The 27,490-nt window shown below is 39.6% G+C and overlaps 1 protein-coding gene across 1 annotated transcript in view; it reads left to right on the top strand.

Annotated features, from left to right (window-relative positions):
- Positions 1-27,490, top strand: part of Ntn4 (netrin 4) — a gene marked incomplete at its 5' end in the record, with an annotated part of 102,204 nt that overhangs the window by 24,728 nt on the left and 49,986 nt on the right. The window contains 1 exon segment of the mRNA XM_013518478.1: positions 10,945-11,223. Coding sequence (XP_013373932.1) covers positions 10,945-11,223 — 279 coding nt within the window.

The raw sequence follows: 27,490 nt of genomic DNA, 5'->3' as shown, positions 1-27,490 counted from the left end.
GTTTGAGACCAGCCTGGGCTACAAAGTGAGCTCAAGCCCAGCCTGAACTGCATAGTGAGACCCTGTCTCAAAAAGACTCCCCGCCCCCAAAAAAACGCAAACTCTGATGCCTAAACCGTCAGCTCCAGTGATGCTAAAACCCATTTCAAAAGTCCCCTAAAGTCTAACTGTCCTTGTTAAAGTGAGGTAACAATACGAAAAACTAGAGTGTGTGAGTCACATAAATTTTAGAAACCTAAGATATCTGAGAGATGTAAGTTTTTAAATAGCTTGATGAAGAGCAGAAATGGAGACAAACCTATCAGTGTCTGTCCTTTTGCTTTGAGTGTACTTTCAACCTAACAAATAAAAAGAACAATTTTTGATGCGTACTTACAAACAAGAGTCACCCGAATTCACCAGTGCTGTTATGTGATTGTAAACAATCACATAAAACAAATGCTAGCATTACAATACAATCAGAAATATTTCTTAGTACAGATGTTATTCTAACAGGGTTTTGTGGGACGGGAAGGAAGTGCAGTTTTTTTTTTAACTAAAAAGTTCTTACTATAAGGTAATTTGTCTTTTTATTAGATGATATCAGGCAAAAGCTCCACATCCCCTTAAGTATTTCATAGTCATTTTTGTACTTGGTCTAAACTTATTACTGGAAATGCATTATTTAAATCTGACATTTAAAAAGTATTGACCTATATTGGATAATATGAAATCAATTTTTTTCTTTAAGATAAAATTTCATTAGTCATACTGAAGGGGGTATAAGATTAACGTATGACTAAAATATTTTGTGAAATGCTAAAGTTTACTAAGACATAATATATTCCTAGTATTGTCTCTTCAAGTAATAAAATGTACATAAAAATAAGATGTTACTGTACTTGTGCCGCTATTTATATATTAGAAAGTTAAAATAAATCTCTATTAACATGGTTCTATATTGACTCCTTCATTCAGTAAGTAGTACTGAGGATTTATAAGATATTATATTAGATATTTGTGATATAAAGATGAATCAAAACATTGCATAACTTAAAACATGTAAAATTAAAATTATAATAGATACTATAAATTATTGTAAAAGCTATAATAAGGTTTTACCTATTAAAAGATACAAATTACTAAAACATAGAATTATTGAATCAGCTTATAAGGCTTAGGTGTTCATGTTTCTATTATTTTTCTTATTTCTTAGTTTGATATGCCCAATCAAAAAATTCATTTATTTTCCTGCTTTGTTATCTACTAAATATAACCACATTTCTATTTTATTATAGGAAAAAACTCCCAATATGTCAGTTCTATAAATTTATATATAAAAATAAAAGCGTGGCCTATGTACAGTTTTATAAGTTGTGTTTTATACAAATCAAGCTACCTTGGGTGTTACACTTCGCCTTTCAGCTAGGATGGGATGACTGAGACAAGATTTACTCTCTTGCCCCAAATAACTAAAACATTGGGCAAGATGTATGAAACAACAGTTTTCAGGCACTAGACACCACTCAGTAGAGGGCAGTAATGGCTGGGAGAGAGGAGGCAAATGAGGGAGTCTACAGGGTCACCCCCTTACTGTTAGAGAGAGTCAGGCTGCAGTGCAGAGCGGCAGAACCTATACAGAGCTACTGGATTTCTTGAATTGAAAACTACAGCTAATAAAATCCCTTTGAAGACTACAGCTAATAAAATCCCAACTGATGTGAGCGTGTCTGGGAAGACCGGGTAGCATCTGTGGGATGTTTCAGAAAGAGCAGCACTGCATCAGGTGAGACTTCCAGAGGACTTCCAGTTGCCTGAACCAACTGTAGGAAAATGGAGGCACCTTGAGTCCATAAGGCTAAGTGAACAAATCAGTCAATAAATATTGCATATAAATGAATTAAAGAGAAAAATGAAAGAGAGACAATAGGAAAGAGAAAAGTAGATCTAAAAGGGAAGGGGATCAAGAGAAAGAGCAGGAGGGAGGGAAGAGAGAAGGGGAAATAAAAAGAATTAAGATGCGTTACGTACCTGTACCAACTCCCCATGAGGAAGGTGATCATTACGGACTGCAAACATGTACTAATAAAAAAGGGAAAGTACCTAAATCAGAGGAAGAACCACAAAAAAGACAGAGGGAACACTCCAGAGATCACGAAGGACCAGGAACAGTCAGCAGCGAGAGTCTTATAGCTCATAATTAGTTTAATTGAAGGGTCTCACCTCAACCCAGAGGTACAGCGTGTCTCACACTAAAGCATGGATTGGTCCTACTTAACAAAACTTAAAAACAAACCTCAAAAGGTTCCAGTTCTTTCCAAGTAACTTAACTGCACTTCAGAAAAAAGCCCAAGAATGCCAAACTATTGAACAGCCAACAAGGTACGAGTCACAGCGCTTGGCAGCCATTCAAAACCTGCAATGAAACGGGAAAATACAACACATAATGAGGAGCAAATAAATCAATGGAAACAGCCCCAGAATGATACAAGTGACAGAATTAGTAACTCAGAACTTTAAAATAGTTATGATAACTCTATTCCTAATGTTCAAAAAGTGGAGGAAGAATAGGCCACATTAACCACAAGCATAGAAAAGAGAAGAAAAATCCAAATTGAATATCCATTGTAGAAAATTTGATGTCTGAGATGAAGAACACACTGAATGATAGTAGTGTATTAGATGCCACAGAAGAAAAGACTAGTAAAGTTCATTACCTAGCAAAAGAAATGACTGAATATATAACACAGGGAGAAAAAAACCAGGAAAAGAAACACAGTATTCATTACCTGTGGGATAACTTCAAGCAAGGTAATACGCATGTTGTTGGAGTCCACAGAGGAGAGAATGAGAAAAAGATCAGGAAAAAAATTAAGAAATAATAGCTGAAGTGTTTCTGAAAAAAATTAAGAAATAATAGCTGAAGTGTTTCTGAATTTGATAACTACCTACCCATAGATTCAAGAAATGCAACAAACTTTAAAAACAAGAAACAAAAACACATGTACCTCCAGGGCACATCATCATCAAATTAGTTAAAACCCAGCAATACAGAGAAAATTCTAAAGCAGTCGGAGGGGTGAAAGTATATTATGTACAGAGAAACATAGACTTTTTGTCAGAAACAATGTAAGCCCAAGACAGTGGGACAGAAACCTTAAAGAACAGAAAGAGAAAAACTTGTCAGCTTAGAATTCTATACCCAGCAAAACTATCTTTCCAAAACTGAACTTGAAATAAAGACTTTCAGTCACAGGAAAAGCAATAGAAAGTTCCGCAGTAGACTTGTATTACAATGTTAATGGAACTCCTTCACATAGAAGAAAAAGGTGGGTATATAAATCTACAAAAAAGACTAAATATCATTAAAGATAGAAAACATGAATACATGGAAGATATCTTTTTTCTTATTTTTAAAATCTCTATGAAGATAATTGCCTTTTTAAAGCAAATGTATCAACTATGTATTTGGGGATTTATAATCTAGAAAAGCAAAATCATAAAAGTAACGGCACAAAAGGTTGGGTGGGGGAAATAGGAGTATACTGTTGTACTTGTCCTGTATTGTATGGGAACTGTATATATGGCCTCAAGGAAGACTGTGATAAGTTAATAGCTCAGTGGCAGAGAGTTTGACTACCATCCATGCTGTCTTGGGTTCATCCAAACCCCAGCAAGCAGGGGAAGTGTACACCATAACCCTAAGCAAAAAAGTTTAATAAGGGGCTGGGGATTTAGCTCAGCAGCACAGCACCAGCTTGGCAAGTGCAAGGTCATGAGTTCGATTCCTGGTACCAGAAAAAAAAAAAGTTTAATAAGAAAGGAAGTAAGACTAAATTATTCAGTCTAAAAAAAGACAAAAAAAGAAAGGCAATGGAATGTAAAACAAGTAGCTCATGGTAAATTTAAGCACAACCATATCAACAATCACATTAAATGTAAAAGATGTAAATAGTCCATTAAAGGCATAGATTATCAGATTGGATAAAATGTTTTAAAAGATTAATTTTATTGCCTTCAAGAAATCCCCTGTAAGCATATAACTAAGTTAAAAGTTAAAATATGGAATAATATATACAATGCTAATTCTTCAAAAGGAAGTGTTACTACCAAAATAGACTTTAGAATAGAGACTAGTACCAGGGGAAAAGAGGGACATTTCATCCTGATAAAGTAGCCAATTCATTAAAAGTATGTAACAATCCTAAATGTTTACACACCCAAATAATAGGACTTCAAAATATATGAAGCACAAGCTATGAAGAGTAATAGGTAAATTAATCATTCTAATTGGAGATTTTGGTGCCTTTTCAAGACCAAAAGGAGCATTTATCAAAATAGATCGTATACTCAGCCTAAAAAAGTATCAATAAATGTGAAAGGATTCATATCACACAAAGTTTGTTCTCTCATCACAATGGAATTAAATTAGAAATCAGTAACAGGAAGGTACCTGGGAAGTCCTCAAATATTTGGTAATTACCATACTTTAGAAAAACCCATCGTCAAAGAAGAAATCAAAAGAAAAATCAGAAAGTAGTTTTGAACTGAATAAAAACAAAGATCCAACATCAAAACTGGTAGAATGTAGCAAAAGAAGTACCCGGGGAAAAAAAGAAGATCTTAGGTCAGTGATCTCAGGTTCCACTTAAAAACACTAGAAAAAGAAGAACAGATTGAACCCAAAGTAAGCAGAAGAAAGTAAATAATAAAGATAAAAGCAAAAACTAATGAAATAGAATAATAACAGAGAGCATAGTTGAAGCCAAAAGCTACTTCTTTAAGAACATGCAATATCTGGGATTTTAAATACCATTAAAGAACAAAGGCAGTTATGTTACTAAAGCTTCCATTTCTTGTAAATAAGAAAATGAGACTAGGAACCATGGAAAAGATCTAATATTTGCATTTCTGTGGGTGTTTGCTCTTGCTTGCCTGATCCTTTTAAGAATATGAAAAATCTTGTACGCTTCTGACAAGAAGGAACCCTTAAAGCCGTTTGGAAATGTATTACATATTCTTACATAGGTATTAATACATATGTACGTGTGTTCACATGATCCTCATCAAGTGTGCAGAACTTGTAGGGAGGGCATGTTCCTTTCTTAATTCTTCTAAATCTTCGTCCTGTTAGGCTTCTCCTTTTAGAATGAAATTTGAGAAATAATGCATTTATTCCTGCAATGGTAATTTTAAAGTGCTACAATGTGCCAGAGACTGTGGGACGTGCTGGGGACACAGCTGTTCACCAAACAAGCTCCCTCCCCTCAGAGCTGAAGTGGGTGAGAGGTGCCGACAATAAACAGGCACTAACAATAGAGCCATCTGCAAACCCTGTCCTGGAAGAACAAGCCTCAGGGGCAGAAAAGGATGGATAATCAACTGGAACCTGAAACAGTCTCTGAGCTAGTAGCTGAAAAGAAATAGTTAACAAAGCGGGAACTATATTTCCGCGATTTCTTGTTTATAGCTTGTTTTCTTGCTTGCTTTTTTCTTTCTTTCGTTTTGGTGGTGGGGATTGAACCCAGGGACCTGCACACACTAAGCATGTGCCCCACCACTAAGCTGTACTGCACCCCCTTTCACATTTATGCTAGTTGTTTTAGGGTCCAGTATATGGTCTGTCTTGGTAAATGCTCCTTCATTCAACATAAGCAGTAAATGTTAGATATGGAACAATGTGTAAAGTAGGAGTATGTTTCTTAAAGAGCTCTTTGATGATTGTGTACCTAATATGTACTCCTTATTCTATCCACATTGTGGCACTTGCTAAATTTCCACCTCAGAGCATAAATAATATATAGAATGCTGTTTTTTGTCATTCTCAGTGTTACTGAGTTTTCTTTGTGTGTGTGAAAGATCTAGAAAAGAAGACGCTACAGGTGGTTTTTGGGGGTGTGGCACTTGTAAGCACTGCCTCCTTCCACTAGAGCACAAGAAATGAGGGGGCCTGAGCAGAGAATCCAGATCCTCAGGCAAAGTTTCCAGGGATCCGAGGCTCAGAGAAGTTAGGCAAGACTGGAGAAAGATAAGGTGTCACAGATTAGGCTGAAAGGATCCATGATTCATTCAGAGGGTCAGATATTTTTAAGTGGTGCATTTTCTTTGATCCACTAGTTTCACATTTAGAAATATGTCTTTGGGAAGTTGTGATATATGTCCACATTTTGGCTACAGAGCAGGTCATTGTGGTTGGTTACATCGAAAAGTTGAAAACATCCTAGTTTCCTAGGCTGAATAAATGGCACCCTGGCTAAGTAAATTATCTCATGTCCATGCAGTGGAACTCCAAGCAGGTGCTTAAATTATGTAGCAGTCGTTCTCAGATTTTATTGTACATCAGAAGGCTGGTGGAATCACAGACTTGGTGATCAGGCCTGAAGAGCTTCCACTTTAATTCTTCTGGGATAGGGCCTATGAGCTGCATTACTAACACATTCCCTAGGGATGCCATTGGTCTGAGGACCACACTTTGAGAACCACTTAGATTTATTGACTTGGAAGAATTCGCACAAGGTATACAAAGCTGTTGACCTTATATTTTGTATGTGTATATACAACGTAAGTTTACACAGGAAGATCTTATGAAGCTCATACCCCTAGTTGTCTTTGGGGCAGCTCACACTGTAGGTACTTACTGTCTTCTACGTTTTAAATAACAGATTTTTCTGTAACAGGCAGACTCTTAACCCTAGAACATGGTAAAATTACTTCACTGAAAGTAATTAAGTACTAGCCAGTTACACCAACAGGCCAGAAATATCCAAATATCAAAGACTGCGTGATCCCAGTCAAAAACCTTGATCCCTGGCTTTTAAAAATATACCCAGTAGGAGTTTACTGGGAAGCAATGGGGGACAGAGAAATGATGACCCCATGGATCCATCCTGTTCCTTGTGGGGACAAAACCCGAAAGGGCTGGCGTTGTACGGAGACTTTCTACACTGTTTTACTGCGTTTCATTAGCGCTGCACAGACTTCTTCTGGGGATGAGTGAAGAAAACCTGGGTGGGACCCAAAGGGCAACCTGCCAGAAGTTGGAAGCATCTGGATTGGCGTGTTCTTTGTTTCCTGATGCAGGCTAGATCCACTTCCCAGGGTATCAGATGAAGGCGTCTCCTCTCTGGAAAAAAGATTTCACGGTTTAAATTCCCGTTCACTTTTGTATCTGTGGCGCTCTGCTGTCTCCTTTCCAGCCCACAGCCTCAGGGGTCACGCTGTCCCTTCCCTGCTGATATCTGCACGCCAACTGTGGTGTCATGCACACCAAGCACAGAGCCACCATTCAGCCTCCACGGGCTGGGCTCAGGAAGCCAGAGAGCTGCTCGGTTTCCCCAAACCTTGACAGAGCTTCCTCGAACGCTGGGTGTGCGGACCGGCTCTCCGGGTGCAGGAGGAGCAGAGTGGGGAGGGCCGGGGAGCTATGGTAAATGTCAAGGGAAAATAAGTGACAGGAACAGAGAGAGCAAACAGCTGCCACAGTGTTCAGGAAAAGGAAGGGTGGACAGACAGCACAAAAAAGTGCACCATAGACTTTTTCAGCGGGATCCTTATTTAGTTACTACTGGCTTATTCGCTTCCACGTCTTTGTATCACTGTGGTTGATAAAACAGGGGGTGGTCACGTGATACATATTTTCTTTCAAGCAAGTTCTTCATGTATCTCTGATGCTAATGTTCGGGATGACGTATTTTCAAAAAGTGAATGTTTTCTTGGGGAGGGGGTTGGGTTTTGGGTTTGGGGTGAGATTGTTTTTGTTTTTAGTGTTCAGAGTATGAAACTGTGTTCTCATTTCTGATTTCTATCTTTAAATTGCTTCTACACTGACTGCCAAATGTGTGACATATCATTTGTTGGAGAATTTATTTATTCCCTAATACGTTGCTTTCCATCCCTTTACATGTGGATAAATGGGGCAGAATTATTTAAGGTGTAATTTTTTCTAAGTTTTGCAAGTTTAAAAATAGCTAGAAATGCATACAATGGTTAGGCATTCAGTTGTTTATTACTATTATTATGATACAAGGTCTTGCCTCTTACCTTTAGTTGATGAATCTGTTTAGGACTCTGTATAAAGAAATTATTTGGCATATTCACCTTTTAATAAGTGCCAAGAACAATTTAATAATTGTCATTTAGTAATTAATTTAATACTTAATTTTCTGTTTTTGTTTTTGTTTTTCTCCCGGTACGAGGAATCGAACTCATGACCTTGCGCTTGCCAGGCAGGCACTTTGCCGCTGAGTTAAATTCTCAGCCCCTAATACTTAATTTTCATTTACCAAAACATTATTAAAGACCTACTATGTGCCAGACACTGCCCTGGAACACATCAGTAACTGCCTTTGAGAAATTTATCTACTCCACTGAGAAAACAGTAAAGGGAGAAACAACTACACATATAATGTCAAACGGTAATAAGTACTAAGAACAAAAGGCAGGCAGGGTCATCATAAAGACTTTGTATTTTATTCTGAAGGAAAGGAGAAATCTTTGGTGGGGTTAGGGGATTGTATTCATTAGCTTTTCAGTCACTGGAGTACAATACCTAACATCCACAACCTAAAGGAAGAGAGGTTTAATTTAGCTCACGGCTACAGGAGATTCAGTCCATGGTTGGCTGGCTCCAAGGCAGAAGAAAGATCACTGTGGAAGGACATGGCAGAGGAAAGCTGTTTCATTCATGGTGGCTGGGAAGCAGAGAAGGGGAAGAGTTACAGAGAAGGGCCAAGGAACCAGATATAGTGTCAAAGGTCACACCTCCATGACCCTCCCAGACCACAAGTATGCTCTACTAACCCCTGGGTAGCCCCCAAACCAGTGAAGTTCACAGTCCACCTTAACCATCTCAGAGGTTTTGTTTTTTGTTGTTGTTTTGCTTTGTTTTTGTCTCTTTGAGAGGGGTTTCACTATGCAGTTCATAGTGACCTTGAACTCACTTTGAACTCACTTTGCAGCCCAAGCTGGCCTCAGACTCACAGTGATCCTCCTGCCCTAGCCTCTCGAGTGCTGGGACCGCAGGCATGTACCACCATAGCCAGCCTAGTCTCAGAGGTTAAACAAAGAACTGAAGTGATCCAACTCTGATTATAGAGAATCATTCTGGCTAGTATATTAAGGCCAAGCATAAATTAAATTATTCCCCCTCCCCCAATATCATAGTCACTGAGGACAGTTCTGAGCCAGTATAGCATGGTATGATCCTACACAGTTGATTCTTGCTTTTCCATACTTTTGATGTAAAAATTGTTAAATGAAACTTTTATATCCAACATATTCCTTAAAGTTTTGTTTTTATTTTCTAGAAAGTTGCTGCTAGTTACTTTTTCCCTAAAGGGGAGGTCTTCCTAAGCCCACTTTTTGATAAGTACTTTCATACTACTCAGTTATCAAAAATGTTGCTTTCTTTTGTTAATAGAGTTTAATATCCCTAAAAGGCAAGAGATGGTTAAGAATTTTCAAGGGAACTTTCCCTCATAAATAAATATATATATATACCCATATATGGCTTGAAGTTTTTATCCTTTGTCTTATTAAAAACCTACATACTAAAGTACAACTTGGTGTTGGCCTCGTTGTAATCCTGTTTCAGGTTACAATATAGTTTAGATTTCCTTTTTCTATTCCTTGGTTCCCACTGGCAGTGATTTTTCCTTCCAACAAGCCTTGCTGTCCCAGGTAACAGGTCCATTAGAGAGTTTTGTACCACCCACTCCGGGACCCTCTTGTGACTCCCATATGGTATACAAACCCATACACATGCCCCAAGTCTTTCCAGTAGCAAAAATCCGTCCCTTTTGAGCTTTTCTCCCTGCAGTTCCTCTTTAGAACTAAAGTGCTACCTTCCCTTTAGATCCCATCTATAACCTACACAATAAAAACACACCTTGTGTTTAACCAAGTGCCCTTAACTAACTTGAGCCATCGCTTTTCTCCCTACACTTGGTTTTAAGTGGCTTTTGACCAATTTCACAAATCACCCTCAAAGCAGATATATTCACTGCCAGGAAGGATATTCCAAAAATGTACCCCAAGCTTGAAAGGCAGTTCCAGAAAAGAACCAAAAGACATTTTGTAACAACTGTAGTAGTCCCAAAGGAATAACTGATTAGTCTTTGAAAGGGTCAGACTTCATTCAGAAATATAAGTTCCTGAATATTGATTTTGCAATTGCTTCCTAACTGGTCTTCCTCTTTCTATTCTTTATTTATTTATTTATTTATTTATTGGTTTTTCTCCGGTACCAGGAACCGAACTCACAACCTTGTGCTTGCCGAACAGGCGCTTTGCTGCTGAGCTAAATCCCCAGCCCCTCTATTCTTTATGATTTCTTTATTTATTCAGGTGCTGGGGATCCCGGGGCTGCATACATGCTAAGCACATGTTCTACCACTGACTACTCCCCCAGCCCTATTCTTCACATTGTATAAAAGTAGAAGTCTCACTCCTTGCAGAAGCATAACAAGAAACTTTTTAAGAGGCAACAATCCCGATCAGATCCCCTCTCTGCCTACGGCCTCCGGTAGCTTCCCCTGCAGTCGAGCAACCCTACCACAGCCTGGTCTTTCTGACACCTGCTTCCGGTCCCTCTTTCCATCCATTCTTCCCTGTTCACGGGCTTCCAGTCGCACTGACCTCCTTGTTCTTCCCAGAACGAGTTGAGCCTGACTGCTGCAGGGCCTCTAGCCTTACCATTCCTTCCTCTAGGATCTCTGCATGGTGGCCTTCATCCCAAGAGCCAAGTCTCTGCTGGCTGCTCAGTGTACACTTGCGTACCCAACAGACACACATCTATTCCTTAGAGTAACAGGGCAGCTCTTCCCCAGGGGTGATCCAGGTCTGAGACCCTCGCGTTATCACTCACAGGTAACAAAAGGCATAAATCAACTGAAACTACACTGGGCAAACAAACTCAGGGTTTGCACACAGTCCTACATACAAATGGCATTTTCTTTCTCTTTACAGGTTATTTTCCGAGCTTTGTCACCACCATATGATGCAGAAAACCCTTACAGTGCCAAAGTTCAGGAGCAGCTGAAGATCACCAACCTCCGCGTGCAGCTGCTAAAACGACAGTCTTGTCCCTGCCAGAGAAATGACCTGAATGCGAAGCCTCAACATTTTACATACTACGCAGTCTACGACTTCATTGTCAAGGGCAGCTGCTACTGCAACGGCCACGCTGATCAGTGTGTACCTGTTGATGGCTTCAGGCCCATCAAGGCCCCAGGAGGATCCCACGTGGTAGGTAAAAGAAGTCCTCTTCCAAGAAAACCAAAGCACAGGCTAGCTTCAGCTTTGGCCCTTGGTGGTCTGAGTTCCCCAGAATCGGTATATGTCTAACGTATTTCTTCTGGTTTCTTCCTCTACTGGTACGCTCTTCCAGCTCCATACCCACCCTATAAAGTACCTGTTGACTTGGTTTTTTAATCTTCAGTTTTACAATTAGAGTCAAGCCTGATAACCAGATTCCTTGGAAAGCACCCATGCCAATTTTTATTGTCGAGACCTTCAGATCTGAAGTGTAAGACGAGCAGTAGTGAGAGGTAGGTATAGTCATATTGGTGGCATTATCACACAGAGGCCAGCTTTGATAGTAAATGGGAACCGTTGTCGAGTAGGTTTTGAAGTAGGGAAAACAAGAACCTCCGTTTAATGCCTGGTATCTTCGCTGTCCAGCCAGATTCTCTGTGACGAGCAGCCCGACCCCCACCCCCGTCACCTGAGGCATAATTAACCCTCTTTCTTCTACGTTCACACATCTCCTTGTGCTTTCTTCTGAATGTCTTCTTGTCCGCATCCCCCAGGAGAGACAAGAACTGTTGATCTTTGTATCCTCAGCACAAAGTGTGCTACCTGAGCCAGAACACGGCGCTCAGTAGGTGTTTGATTGACTGATAGCAGCACAGGAATAAGACGATGATGAAAAATTAGTGTCATTGTTTATTTGTCCTCACTTCACCATCTTCCAAAAAAGAGAAATCCGGTGGCTCAGACAGCAAGGGGACCTTGTTGGGACTCATCCAGAGCTCTGCATGGGGACTGGGCAAGGAGATAAGAAATAGGAAAGCATTCTAGTTCTTTAATTTTGTGTGTGGCTCTGGTATTTCTGAGCAAAGCAAAGCAAAGCAAAACCAAAGGGAAATTATTCAAAAAGACCTGAGTATCCTTAGTGTCTCTCCTCAGGGGTACATTCCTTGCTGTTCCACCCAGCCCTGACACAGTACCGGACCACTAGGGGCCATGGTCCACTTTGCCAACAGGACAGTGGGCTGTTTGGGCCAAGCTGGGGTATATAGCAGTAGGGGGGTGGGGGGCCTCAAATGACTAGGACAGTGGCCAGCTAGTAACAAAAATAGAAGCAACCTGTTACTTCTGGAAGTGAATCTGGGGCTCACAGAGTCAAAGAAAATGCTGATTTTAGGCAACAAATACCTACTAGTTTCCAGAAGGAACTTTGAGATAACACTGCTTCAAGTAAAGTGGAATAATTTGGTGTTTCTTGACAAACGAGCCAAATAGGAAATATCTCGGATATGCTGGAAAAGTGTCAAACTATAAATTGTGTAAAGATAGAATGCCCTTGAATTCCTGCCATTATATTTTGGTGGATTCGTGAAGGATAGTGCACAGGCCTTTTGGTTCCTCAACTGTCTCTTATAATCCATGCCCTGAAGAGAACTCCTGATTAGACTCCTGAGCAAAAGACACACACAGCCTAGAGCCTGACGTAGCACAGCACCCAGTAGGCCCTCAAAAAGTATGTGTAGAGTGCGTGAGACAAGCCGAACATCTCTGACCAACCAGACTGAAATACCAGAGATCTCCAGAGCCTTAGAAAATACTGAGAATGTGCTTTGAAAAGCAATTTTTAAAGTAAATTCTCGGAGTGTAAACTTGCAATGCTTTCTAATGCTGAAGAGAGAAAATTCCAGAAGTTTCTCTTCGTGTTCTTAAATTCAACAAATGCTAAGTACTCAAAGTTAATGAAGACTTTTGTATAACCCCTAAAATAAAATCGTTCCATGCAGTATTTTTCAACAGAAAAATTATCAACCTATAAAGAGGAGCTAAATATCCAAGTGAAAGTATAGTGAGGTTTTTTTTCCATTTTGAAAGGATGTCAAAATGAGAAGTCTCCATTTAGAAGACCCTATGGAATGAAAACCTCATTTTCTTAAGAATCTCAAGCTATTTTGAAATTAAAAGCAATTTCCTGTTAAAATAATGCTAGCTTTCTGACATCTTTCTACCCAGTTTTCATACTGATTTCAACTTCTGCAGCGGTGACAGTAGCTCCTAATGATATTATTAAGCATGTGTCTGAGCCAGGCCAGGCCAAGCCAACCGTAGAGCTGGGACCAGGTTAAAGATACAAATCAGGGTAAGGGACCAAGCCCAGCAACCTAGTTCCACAAGAACCCTTGCTTAATCTACTCTTTTAAAGAAAAAAAAAAAAAAGCCATAAGCCATTGGAGTAGCAAAGCCATAAGTAATTAGACTAACCAAAGCAGTGGTTGGAAGCGTAAGTTGTTCTGACTTCAAATATTTTTCCACTCCCCCAAGCTTAAGTGCAATTTTATTTTTATTTATATCTTTTTTTGGAGTGTAAGGAGCTAGTACATGTTGAGTTTCCCTTATCTGAAATGACTGGGACCAGAAGTGTTTTAGAGATTAGATAGATAGATAGATAGATAGATAGATAGATAGATAGATAGATATTCTCCAAGTCTAAGCACAAAATTCATTTATGCTTCATATACTTAAATACATAGGCCAAAGATAATTTTCTACAATATTTTTAATGGGTCTGTGTTTTAACTACAACTCGTCACATGAGGCCAGGTATGGAATTTTCCTCTTGTAGCGTGTTGGCATTTCCAAAGAGTCACAATTTTGGAACATTTCTGATTTCAGATCTTAAATTTGGAAATGGTTGCCTCTTGGGAATGTGCAGTTCTTACTATAGTTTATCTGTAGCTACTACAGTTGCTAGGGTGAGTAATTAATATAGTGACATCTGATCCTATGGGCTAGAATTCTTGATAGCTGATGATAGTGACTTAAGGAAGTTAAAGGACATGAAAGCTGGTCTGTTTCTTCAGCTATCTGAGATTTTAGGGTCATTTCTTTTCTTTAGGAGTAGAAAGAGAGTTATAAATTTGTAGCTTCATGTGCCTTTTAAAGTAGTACCAGCTTCCTCAAATTTCCTTCGTGAAAGATCTGTTCCAGTTAGCCTTCACCAGTTCAGTTTTTCCTCATCTGCTCCTTTTGCTGAAGGCAAACCAATACAATGATGAAGACCCTAGCTTCGCTGTGGGATCCCCCAAATGTGACCCACCACAACACTGACCAAGTTACTGAATCTCACCCACCCTTGGTTCCCAGCAAAATAAGGATGGCATCTACCCCTGCAGTTACTGTGAGGATTACCAGTATGATGGCTACCCCGAGGGTACAGCAGACTCTTCTTCCATTGCTGGTATTATCACCATGTTATATTATCTCAGTCACCACTGCTGCTTCTCCCACATATACTTCTGCCCCAGTAAGGACAAAATAAATCACAGCTCATGTGCTCTTGACATGTTTACAAGGCCAGGGGTTTTGTGGCAAGAAAAACTGTACTTTGATTCCAGTCTGCTGAGATCCCGGGAATTACGTGACAGGGAGACCTTAAGCTTTCCTCTGCTTGCAGCTGTAGAGGGCTGATTCCGTTCTCTTTTGCTAGCAGGTGGTGATTTTACCGCTGCTGGGTGGTGGATGGTAATAAGAAAGTACAGTGCATGGACCACGTCGTTGTTTTACTAAAATTTCATCCACTGGATAACACTGAGGCCTGAGAGTATCGTGGAGAATTGTTTGAATGCCTTGAGCTATGCTCGTGAAGGTGGATTTTTCTTTTGCAATCAGAAACTGATTAGAAAAGAGTGTCAGGATTTCGACTGATATGCTCTAAATATGAAGAGACATTGTGATCTGTGGGGCCATTTTAGTGGGGTCTGAGGAAAATGTCACCTCGTCACCCAGCTCTGTAATGCAATTTTAGAATCATTCATATAGTCTTATTCCAAAAGGTTTTCCCGAGTCTGAGTACACTTAATTGCGTATTTGTTTGCACATCTCATATATCATGTCTCACAAATGCAGAACTGATTTAAGATCATAGTTTTCATTTTAACAATTCCTTTACTGTAGAGTGAATAAGCAAAAAAGTATAATTACTATGATTTTTTGAGACAGGTCTCACTATGTAGTGCAAGCTGGCCTTGAACTCACTTACGTAGCCCAGGCTGGCCTCGAACTGACAGCGATCCTCCAGCCTCCCTAAGTGCTGGGATCACAGGTGTGCGCCACCATGCCTGGTAAAAAAGTATAATTAGAAAGCTTTTGATTTTCAACCTTAAGAAAAAAGACAGAAGGTTTTAAAAACAATGTCATTAAATGGGACCATTAACTTAGAATTTTAAAACTTTTTATACCTTAAAATATACATTCATATTTGGAAATGAACATCTGTAAGCTAATTTTAAATCTCAGCATAGAAAAATTAACTATCACCCACTATAAATGCTAACAGTTACCACTTATTAAATATTTGCTGTGTGCCAGGTCTTGTGTACAAATAATACTGAGTTTCATCTTCACCCGTGTATAATGTATCATCATTCTTTTGCTTACACAAATGAGGAACTGAAGCCTGAAAATGTTAACTGACTTCCCAAAAAGGTACAGCCGCACTTTAAATTCACCGGCCAAGATGGGTGCTCATCCTCACAGTGCTCTGCTTGCAAAGCTGTGGATCGAACCAGGCTGGCATTGTGCCGAGAACACAGCAAAGAGAGGGGAGGGGAAGGGAGGAAAAGGAAGATGAGGATGGAGTCCAGGACCACAGACTCAACTTCAGAAGGACACGAGAGAGCAAAGACAATTCTCTCCACGAAATCTCTATTGTGTACTTTATAACGCTCTTTTTTCATTCTTTACTTCACGTGACCCTTTTTCTAAGCTTGGAAGGTGCATATTTTTATATCTGTTTCTAAACTTGAAGAAAACAATGGTACAGAGAGATCGGTGTGCTTATTTGAAATCATGGTAATAGAACAATTACACTCAGATTTCTTACTACTGCACCCCCACTTCCAGCTCCCTTGGGCTGCCAAGAAAAAAACTATTCAAAAGACTCCCCTTATAGGGATAGGTAATCTGTCCAGATGGTTTATTTTTAATATGGAACCAGAAATTAATACTGATTCTTTCTTCTCTTCCTTTCAACAATTAATGAAATACTGCCCCCCAAAAAAAAGACAAAGAAAAAGAGAAAGAACGATGCAGTAATGCTGAGTAATCTGCAAAGTAAATACCTCAGAAATAGCTATCTTGGAGAGGTGGGGCATCAGTATGTTCAGTTTTTATTAGAAAAGGAATTTTTGGATTTACTATCTTTTACCTTCATCTCTAGTACTAAATCATGTTTTGTGTTTGTTTTTGTTTTGTTCTTTAATTGTTGGTTTACTTTTATTTTTATTTCTGAAGTTCTGGGGGTTGAACCCAGGGTTTCTGCATACTAGGCAAGTACCCTACCACTGAGCCACACCCCCAGCTGCTTTGTTCTTTGCGACAGGGTCTCTATGTGAAGCCCAAGCGATCTTGAATTTACTATATAACCCAGGCTGGCCTCAAACTCACAATCCTCCTGCCTCAGCCTCCCAAAGGGCTGGGATTACAGGCATGAGCCACCACACCCAAATCATTTCTCCTGGTGATGAAAAGCAGCACCTATCTTACTCATACACTTATCACCATAGGATCTGTAGGAGTAGGTAAATCCTGTCACCAGCAGGCACACAATCTATTCCTAATCTTAACAAAATATAAAGCCTGCCAGTCCGACACAGTTGGTGTGAGACTGTCCTTATCTCAAGGGCTTGACCTTCCTATCCCAGCCCTACTGTGTTAGTGTGGCATAGCTTTGCCGGGAGTGCTTTCACAGGGAGTTAACTACTGAGCAATGAATAATTACTCGTTTTATTCAATGATTAGGAAATCAGAGGGCTTCAGAACCAGAGGCATCATAAAATGATCTTCACACTCATGAAAGGGTTCCTTGGGGAATTTTTGTCAAGGGTCCTCCCAGAATATTTAAATATTTATTTAGGGGTCTTTAATGATTTCTCAGAGAAGAGAAAGGATAAAAATGCATAAACGCTAAAGTGTTGGCATCAGAGCTGATATCTCCAAAAGGAAAGTATAAAACCAGTGGAAAAGTAAGGTCAGTTCTCCAAAATATTGTGTGCTTTATGCTTTGCAGAAAGTGAAGCATATCTATTTAGATCAGAACAGCGGGTATTTTAAAGGTACAAAGCTGGATCTCTTTAACAGATTTGAGCTATGGGGAAGGAATAACTTCAATTTGACATTTTTAAAGCACCCCCACCCAAGTGCTGAAGGCACATCTCACTTTGCAGATTTTCTCATAAACAATTGTTTTTTGGTATAGCATTGTCGAATCCATATTATGGACAGCTAGGAGCCTGGAGTCAGAGCCTCCCAATTTCACGGCCAATATAATGAGGAGCGGGTAGGGACAGCACTCTACAAGGAAAGAGAAAAGCTGAGGTTACTGATAGATATCTGACCCTGCTTCGCAGCCATATCTCCCTGGTATTTCACTTGTGTCTTGCCGATTTTGGAAGAGCTGGAAATGTACTTCAGGTCATCCTAGAACAGTTATGCTCAGTAGAAGATAAAGTGTAATTTATGTTTTTGTTCCCTCATTAGACTGAAATGGGGGGCTGGATAACAGAGATTGAATACAGGCCCTCACATATGCTGGGCAAGCGCTCTACCTCTGAACTGCATCCCCAGCTCTTTTGTTTTGAGATGGGGCCTCACTGAGTTGCCCAGGGTGGCCTTGAACTTGCAATCTTCCTGCCTCTGCCTCCCCAGTACCTGGGATTACAGACATGTGCCTGCCTAGCAAGGAGAATTTTTATTGATCAGACACATAAAAGTAAAACACACACACAGACACTTTATAATAATTCCGGAAGATAGAGAAAATTTATAGCCGTTCTAAATCATAAGGAAAACAAAATTTGTTAATTTAGCATTCAAAACCTTGGTAACATAACTAGGACTACAGTTGCATTATAGCTTAGCAATGTAAGTATTTTAATGGAATAAAATAAAGCAAACATGGGTATCTAGGGCTGTCATCTTTGTTGACTCACAGTGAAATGTCATTTAGTAGATGGAATTCCAGTGTCAACTTAGCTCTTCCCTACTTCTTTGGATACAAAATCCTGAAAATCATGATTTAAAAGAAAAACAAAAACAGAATATATCGTTAGCTTTACAAGAGCTCACATTATTGTAAATGGTTATTTATTACTGTTAAATATTTCTATATGATACTAACAATTGTGATAAGGATAAACGCTGATCAGGTGTCTTTTGCCTTTTATTTTTGCATCCTAAGAGCCCAGCTGCGAGGCATGGGACTCAGCTGGCCCAGTGAGTGCGCACAGAATTCCTAAAGGGCACGGGTTCATTGTGCACCAGATGAGGCTCCCGCCAGGACATTAACATGACAGGGAACAGGGGACCACCATATGTCCTATGTCCAGATACTGAAGGGAAGGCAGAACTCACAAGTGTAGCATGTCTATCTTTTAATTCTTGTTTGTAATTTCATTCAATCCCCACATGTAATAAAAAGAGAATTTACCTGTGGGGTTACACAGGAGAAGAAGTGAAAGTAGCTATGCCCCAGACTTGGCCGCCTAATTTCACTAACATCCTAAACAAAGAATTATATAGCCTTTGTCAAATAACTGACACAAAACCCCAGCCATCCTCAAGCCTCCCTGAACGTGTCTCAACTACATTTCCCTCACTGTGCTGTAGCTACTTGCTTACACATCCAGCTTTTCATATCTGCTAACATTTGCACATCTGCTTTCTTATAGCAAAAACTGGGACATTCCCAATGTGTAAATGGTTCAAATGTAATGGAATAGGTTCAGAAACTCTCTGCCTCTGCCTCTGCCTCTGCTGCCTCTCTCTCTGTCTTTCTCTGTCTCTCTCGTGCTGGGGATTGGAACCCAGGACCTTCCCAGCGGCCCTTTTTTAAACTGTTGTTTTGTTGTTGTTGTTGTTGTTGCTGCTGCTGCTGCTGTTGTTGCTGTTAAGACAGTGTCTCATTAAGTCACTAACTTGCCCAGGCTGGGCGCGAACTTGCCATCTTCTTGCCTCCAGCTCTCAGAATGCTGGGATTGCAGATGGGCACCACCACACCTGGCCTATTATCTTGATCAATAAGAATGTTAATAGTGATCTCAATGTATACACACATGGATACACATTTTCTCTTCAACCTTCAGACATAGGTTCAGTATTTTTATCCTTGCTTTAGAAGTGGAGAACAGATTTGTTATTGGGGATCTTGTCCAAGAGGATTGAGAACAGGGATGAGGAACCCCAGGTATCTAATTCCAAATTGATTTGCTTCATGTCGCATGTATCCCCATAATGCTAAGAAAAGAACCTCAGACTGCTTTGTAGAGTTTCTCTAACTGTTTATTGTTTTCATTCGATGATTACTGTGCTCTTATGAAAACAATAAAATAAAGATGAATGCTATGTTTTAAGCCCACCTCAAGGAAAGGAAATCCTCTCAAACATGCTCTATAAGTAGATGCTATCAGGGCTGGGGATATAACTCATTGGCAGAGTGCCTGCCTGGCAAATGCAGGGTCATGAATTTGATTCCCAGAACAACAACAACAACAAAAGTAGATGCAATCATACAAATATTAAGAAAGTCAGATTGATTATTATTACCTTTGGTCCAGTCTCATTTCTTTAAAGAATATATTATCTATGGTGTTTCTGAAAAGTGATGCAAGAGGCTGGGGATTTAGCTCAGCGGCAAAAGCGCCTGCCTAGCAAGCGCAAGGTCATGAGTTCAGTTCCAGGTACCGGAGAAAAACCAAAAAAAAAAAAAAAAAAAAAGAATGAAAAGTGATGCAATGGAGAAACATAGATTATTTTATGATATTGCCATTGTTTTTCTTAAACTATCTTTCAGGATATAAATGACACCGAAATTTTGAAACATTTTTAATGTGATTTACTGGGTTGAACAGAAAAAAAAGTTGCAAGGAAATTCATTTCTATTCCACCTATAGTGAATTTTAACTTTAAAATGCCATTCTGACCTTAGCTTCTTTTCTCTATCATACAAAAAAACTTAATGCAATCATAAAACATTCGGTTTATAATTAATATAGCAACTAAGACATTTATAAAGTGACTAATATATGCCACTAGGTTGATTCTCTGCTGCGTGCTACATTTTGCCACCAAAGGATTTGATCGACAAGAAATCTTTGAGTCCACTCCACCAGACATTGTTTTCCAGGCAATGGTTATGCAGATCTGTAATCCCAGCACTCAGAAGGCTGAGGCAGGAGGATACCATGAGTTCCAGGCAGCCTGTGCTACATAGTGAAGTCAAGGCCACCCTGGACTGCACAGCAAGACCCTGTCTTGAAAAAACAAAACAAAACAAAACAAAGCAAAGCAAAACAAAAGAAGCACACAAGATGTTCAGTATCCTTAGTCATTAGGGAAATGCAAATCAAAATAACAATAAGACACCACTTCAAATCCACTAAGACAGCTACTGCTGTAGGAAATGTAAAATGGTGTTGCTTCTGTGGGGGAAAAAAGTCTGGCGTTTCCTCAAAAAACACAAGGCAAACATAAAGTTATTGTAGGACCCAGCAGTTCTACTGCTCAGTCAGTACCTAAGTGAATTGAAAATGCGTGTTTACACAAAACTTGTACATGAATATTCATCGTCTATAGTAGTGAAAGAGTCGAAGGGACCCAAATGCCCAACAGTTCTGGGACAGATAAGCAAAATAGGCTAGAAATATTGTGTAACCAATACAGGGGTGAAATATCAAACGTGCTGCAACATGGATGGATCTGGACATTGTGCTACGCCAAAGAAGCCAGACATGAAAGCCCTCACTGTATTATTTCTTTGATATGAAAATCTCAAATAGGCAAATCCATAAAAATAAAAATAGGATGATGGCTGCCAGGTACTGAGACTCGGGAAATGGGGTTTGACTCCGCAGTGGATGCGCGGTTGCTTTTGGGGGTGATGAAATGCTCTGCATGATGGGCTATCTAGGAATTTTGCAGAATGAGTATATTTCTTTCAATTCCCAGTCATTAAACTGACTTTTAAAAAAACAGTATCTTTGGGTGGATGAAGAAAACCAACGCTTTTCCTACCTGTGGCTGTTGGTTCTAGACATATACAGATGATTACAGATTTCTTTATGGCCAACTGTTCTGATAAAATTGGCAAACGTGTCTAACATTTTAATAAATCAGTTTTTTCCATCTTGGTCCTTCATATGAGCATACTCAATAACGAAGTCTGTGCTTTACAATCACCTAAAAACAGGCAATTTTCATTACGAAGAGAAGCATCTGAATGAATTAATTCAAAGAAAAAAAAAACCTATGGAAGAAAATATGCCCTAGCAACTGGCTTCTTGTACCACAATCAGGGCTCATTTATCTTAAACGAGTCAACTTTTGTAACGCCCTCTGCACTGTATAGAATACTGAGTGACAGTCAAACAGAGCTGTCAAGAAAGAAGGCAAACAGTGGGAAATGTGAGCAAGAATGAATTAAAAAAAAAACCTTCTAAGAGAATGCAAAGTAGTCTGTGACAAGGCATTTTCCTTTAAAACAAGCAAAAGCTATGTGAACACGTTGAGCAAATGAATGTCAATGGGGTGAAAAGTACTTAATAATCCCCACAGCATTCCTAATGGAATTTACCTGGCCCCCAACTAATTATAAAAACTCATCTAAATCCTAAAAGACATTGAACAAGACCCTACAGAAACCTTCCTTCATTCTCATGTCAAACCCTGCTTAATAGATAAGTTGCTTACAAAATGGGTCCTATTCATTTCACTTCCACCCAGTTTCCCAGGTTCTTGGTTAATATCGCATGAAGGCTTTTAACGGCACATTAGAAATTACACACTGGTAATCCCACTTTTGCAATTTCTTTCCAAATTATTAAAATTAAATAGGTACTAAGAAATTAAAATTGGGATTATAAGAAGCTATTTGAGGTGTTTGCGGTAGGGGAAAATAAACCTGGTGGTTCTCAGATGGAGTTTCTAACATTTTAAGAGTCTCTCAAGAGTTCTGTCCCCTGTTCTGCCCCTGATTTGTTGTGTGACCTTGGAAAATCTGAAGTATAAAAACTGAAGTGCGGGGCTGGGGATTTAGCTCAGCGGCAAAAGCGCCTGCCTGGCAAGCGCAAGGTCGTGAGTTCGGTTCCTGGTACCAGAGAAAAACCAAAAAACAAAAAAAAACCAAAAAAAAAAAAACTGAAGTGCAACGTAAAATTTTGAAAATCGGACTTGGGTCAAGCGAAGAGCAGAGATGGAGTAGGTTGAATGGTCTCGCAGCATTGCCCCAGGAACTGAATGTAGTGACCAGGCAGCAATTTGGCTTGAAAGAAATTTCACATTATTAAGCTGTCTACTGAGGTAATTTCCTACATGCTAAGAGAGGAAATGCAAAATTTGCCTGTAGACAAGCACATCGGTAAAAATCTAGCGACGTGTGTCTATCTTCTCTTGCTCTGTATTTGCAGTTGAGGAGACTGTGACTGTCATAGGGGAGAAAAAGAGCCCATTGATATTCTTAAGCAATAAAGTCTTACACACACGGAAGTAGGTGTCTTAAAAATCACAATGCTCTACTTTATTGATGTTGTAGGAATACAACCCTGAAATCAGGCTATTCAGGCACATTAGCTCACTTCACTTGTGGGACTCAGTCAAAGAAATTATCTGTTGGACAGAAATCATTTTTTAAAGCCCAGGAGTCAGAAATAATTTTTAAAACCCATTAGAAACAAAGAAGAAAATAAAAGACAGTCCTAGGCAATTCAGTAATGACAGCAAAAAACTTCTAAGTTGGTAATAGTATGATCTTATTTAAATGTCATCTTCACAAGCTTTCTGAGCATGACAGTTTTTAGTTCAGTGCTATTTGCATCTTTGGGACAGAAATATTTATTTCAGCCCCCAGAAGGAGGATAAAGTACTGAAGATACTGAAAAGAGGAACCTAACAGATTAATCTTGTGAAAATATAAGACATTCAAAACCTACTTATCCATAGTAAATATGTTGAAATTCTGTTTTTAGAAATAAATCTTTAAGCAAGTAATCTTGGTTTTGTATGTGGAGAGTAATTATGGCAATGTGAAAGGATAAATTTTTAAAGGGAAAAGACATACCTCTCACTCAGATATAAAATAAAAATGTATCAAAGATGTATTGCACTCATTAACAAGGGGCCAGTAAGACACTGCATCCAGTTTAAAGGAAAATTCAAAGAACCACCCTTAGGTAGGCAAATGAATGCTGAGGTGTATATGTAGATGTGAAACAGGTCAAAATTAGGGGAAATGATTTACTGTCTCTATTAGACAACTGATTTTTGTGATAGGCAAGAATTCTTTGTATTATTATGTGTTTTCTATACGGTACAGAATTGTAAAATAGCTCAATGATAATTAAAGGCAGAGATAGCCCAAGAGGATGTACTAGATGGGATTTTTGGTCATCTTTTGTAGTGGTGAAGGGGAACTTCCGAGGTTTTCACAATTTTTTCCAGTGGTAGGAATGTGATTTGTTGGGGAAATAAGCAAAGAAAGGTCACTCTGGGAAAAGATTTCCTAAACAAATGCTATATTTAAACCTCCTACGTCCATCATTATAAATAAAAGTAGTTCCTATCCTTAGACTCCACAAAGAAAGGGAGATTTTCCTCATTCTCGGAAATAATTTCTCTAGGTAAGAAAAGATCCTACTTAAAAATCACTAAAGAATCCAATGTTTAAACTTCACTGTTCACTTACAAAAAAACAAAAAAAAAGCTACTGAGACCAAAGTCCATTGTAAAACAATGGGAATACTTTAAGACTTTCTTTAATTTGGTTTGTTAAAAAAATTTTCAAGCTGGGCATGGTGGTGCACGCCTGTAATCCCAGCACTCGGGAGGCTAAGGCAGGAGGATCACTGCAAGTTCGAGACCAACCTGGGCTACAAAGTGAGCTCAAGGCCAGCCTGAATAGCATAGGGAGATCCTGTCTCAAAAAGACCAAAAAAAAAATTTTTTTCAGTTGATTTTAGAAATGAACTTTATTAACAATATCTTAAGGGTTGGCGATATAGTTCAGTGATAGATTACTTGCTTGGTATACACAAAGCCCCATGTTTGATCCTCAGTACTGAAAAAAAATTACATTCAAAATACTGGGTAACTTGTTTGCAAGCCTGGTGTTACGCTTGTTTCTTCTGTAGAGCAGTTTTTGCCTTCCTTTCTAAAGAAGGCTAGGTTGGGTTCACAGAGCTATTTTGCTTTATCTTTTGTTTTGCTTTGTTTTAGCTAATCATTCAAATTTTACCAAAGTGGTCATTTTGTATGTTGAAAGATAAACCATAAAACTTGATTTAGTTCTTGGTTCTAGATGTTGTCCTATAAAACAAAGCTGGGCTGAATCACAACTTTAAGCAATCTTGAAATCAATGCCCACATTTTGAAATGCACAGATGTGGGAGAGTTCGGAAAGTGCATGCGTGAGTGTGTGTGTGCACGTGCACACACGTGTGCGTACGCACTTCCAACTGCCCCTTCAACTCCTGATTTCTTACAGTAAAGAACATGCACAAAGACACAGATAAACTTTCACTTAAATAAATAAATAAAAGCTCTAGGCATTCAAAATTTTCTACATGAAAAAAAGTGGAAATAAGCCGGTCATTCTTAATCTAAAAATTTACCAGAATCATGCGGCTTGCATAGCAATGATGTCTCTGGCTAGAATGCGCACGTGCTTTAGTAGAAATGGAAATTAAAACTAAAGCACAAATTTACAGAGAAAACTGTAATTGGGAGAAAGAAGACGGAGAAAGACTCCAGCTACTGCATCGGGAGGGAACAAACGCAGGGGGCTGGCTTTCAAGGGTCAGCTCAGGTGGGCCAGGGTCCACGTGATTATTACCTCAGTCCTGGTTTCACGGTTCAGACTGAGCCCTTGTGACTCGAGGGGCAGTTTGGTTCCCACGAGAGGAGTCCTTGTGGGAATCACAATCTCGGTCACGCGAGGCTCTGCTGGAATCCAGGGTGACCATAGGTTTAGGGGCTGGAGACTTCTGGGCGTAAGTATTTTAGTCTCGAGAGACAACGAGACAGGCTGGGTAGATTCAGGGATAATAGACAGACATTCCCCCAATGGCGAACACATCTGTATGCAAAACTGAGAAGGATTTCACCCAGCCTTTCGCTAAATGAAGATCAAGTTTTGTTCTACTTTTACTCACCTGCTTGGCCTTTGTAGGCCCAAGTGAAGAGTCGCAGCTTTTAACAAAAACAACTTCAAGTTCCTGACTGCCTTAAGAGAAAACACAGATCGTGCTTGTGATGAGTCACAAGTCAAGGGCCCAGGAGTCCGTCCTTTGTTCCTAAGGAGGCCTCCCAACTATGTCTGACCATGTCAGTTTCATTTAGTATTCTCCATAACCTAAGGGAAGACTCATTATGAACCTCATCGCCTACATGACTTTACAGTCTCTCCCAAGTCCTATCCCACAGCGACAGTAAGTAACATAAAGGAGGCTTTGTCCACAATGAGCAAACCTTCAGTTAGACCCCATTAACCTTCCTGTTGTCGTCTCTGTTTGTAAATTTATTCGGTGACATTTCCCGCAAGGACTTGTTCATGTGTCCAGTGGTCTAGGGAGCATTAGAATTTTCAGTGCACAGCTAGAAATGTTTAGCACCAATCCAATGATTATCTAAAAGCATTCTGTACCTTTTGTGAAATGACCTTATTCATGCAAGTTGTGGGAAATTTGGGGTAATCTTCCTATATTCATCTTCAAAACTGACAACCAGGCTTTGTCCTGAAGAGTTCTTCAAGGGCAAATTGGTTTGGGGTACACTAGTTTCATTTAAGTATTGCCCTGAAGAGACTTGGTCAAAGCGGATCCCTCAAAATCTACTCTCCTTGGGCTTATAAAACATAGTAGCTGAGTGGTTAACTTGAGGACCCTGAAATCAAACTGCTAGAGTTCAAGTAGCTCCACTCCTTACTTTGGGCAAATCACTTCTCATTTGTGAAAATGAGCAATAATAATTATACCTACCTTCATGAGTTTTTGTGTAAATCAAATGAGCTAATATTTATATCCTGCCCAGAACTGTGCATGGTAAGTGGTATATCATAAATGCTGTGCAAGATTAGCTACTGTGACTATTGTTATTACTTATCCTATTCCCAGGACAGACCCATGATTTGGGGCTTACAGGGATGCACATAGATCTTTTACAGGAAGCACCTGGGTAAAGCTGAAGGTGACAAAAAATTGGAAGGATCTCATTCCCATTTGAAAAGCATAATTAGCGTTCTGATTTCTTGACAGTTTTTAAAAGGAGACCACGCTCAGTAACTTAAATTCTCAATGCCCCATTAAATCTATATCAGCTGAATGAAAAAAAAAAAAAAAAAACAGCCTGTATTTATTGAAAACCCATTATATACCAGTTTGGGGGGTGAAAAGAAATTAAATCTAGCTTTTCCCCTGCCAGGGCTTACAATCTAGGGGAGGGAGGCAGGCAGGGGAGGAGGCAGGCAGGGGAGGAGGCAGGCAAGTATTTGATCCTCATACAGAGCATAAAGGCTTCACGCTTTCTTATGAAATTTGCGCTGGTTCCATGCGTGCTTTTTTCTAGCTCTGTCTGTCAGAGCAGGGGCTTGGCAAATTAGTTAAGTAGACACAATTTGTCTCTGGGTCTTCCCTCTCCCCTTAAAACACTCCCTTCTCCTCCACCAATAACCCCTTTCTCCTCGAAGCACGCTGAGTCCAGGTGTAGGCTTGAGAACAGATGGTTACACTGCCTGCTGCCTGCTGCCTGCTGACCTGGAGTTTTGCTAATAACTTAGGGCTGTGCTCCCTCAGGAGGGTAAGTGCATTTTTGTAGGCAGCTCCTGAACCTGCGACACCCTAAGAACTAAAGGAATGAATCTCCACAGGAAGAATTTCAGACTCCCAACTGGCTGGGTGGAGCAGCTTTCACACTGGCCAGTTTTCATTATGCAATCGTATTTGCCCTTACCCTATTCTTATCTTTATTTTATTGTCCATCCTTGCTGATAAGAGCTGTTTTCTCTAGCATTCAGATAGAGACTAAAGAATAAACCACAGAGTTTTTCAGTTGTGCTTACATTCTTGCTACCTATATTATTGGGCAAAGATTTGGAACATTCAGCCTTCAGCCATTCTGCCCCATTCTGAGTGTGCGGCAAGCCCCCTTATTCATCAAACTCAATTATTATGCTTCGTCTTCCCCACAGAACTCCTACTGCTTCTGTTAAATTAAAACACGCAAC

Source organism: Chinchilla lanigera, unplaced genomic scaffold, assembly GCF_000276665.1.
Source record: "Chinchilla lanigera isolate Chin_1 unplaced genomic scaffold, ChiLan1.0 scaffold00004, whole genome shotgun sequence".
Lineage (NCBI taxonomy): Eukaryota > Metazoa > Chordata > Mammalia > Rodentia > Chinchillidae > Chinchilla > Chinchilla lanigera.
This window is presented reverse-complemented; position numbering and strand designations above follow the sequence as displayed.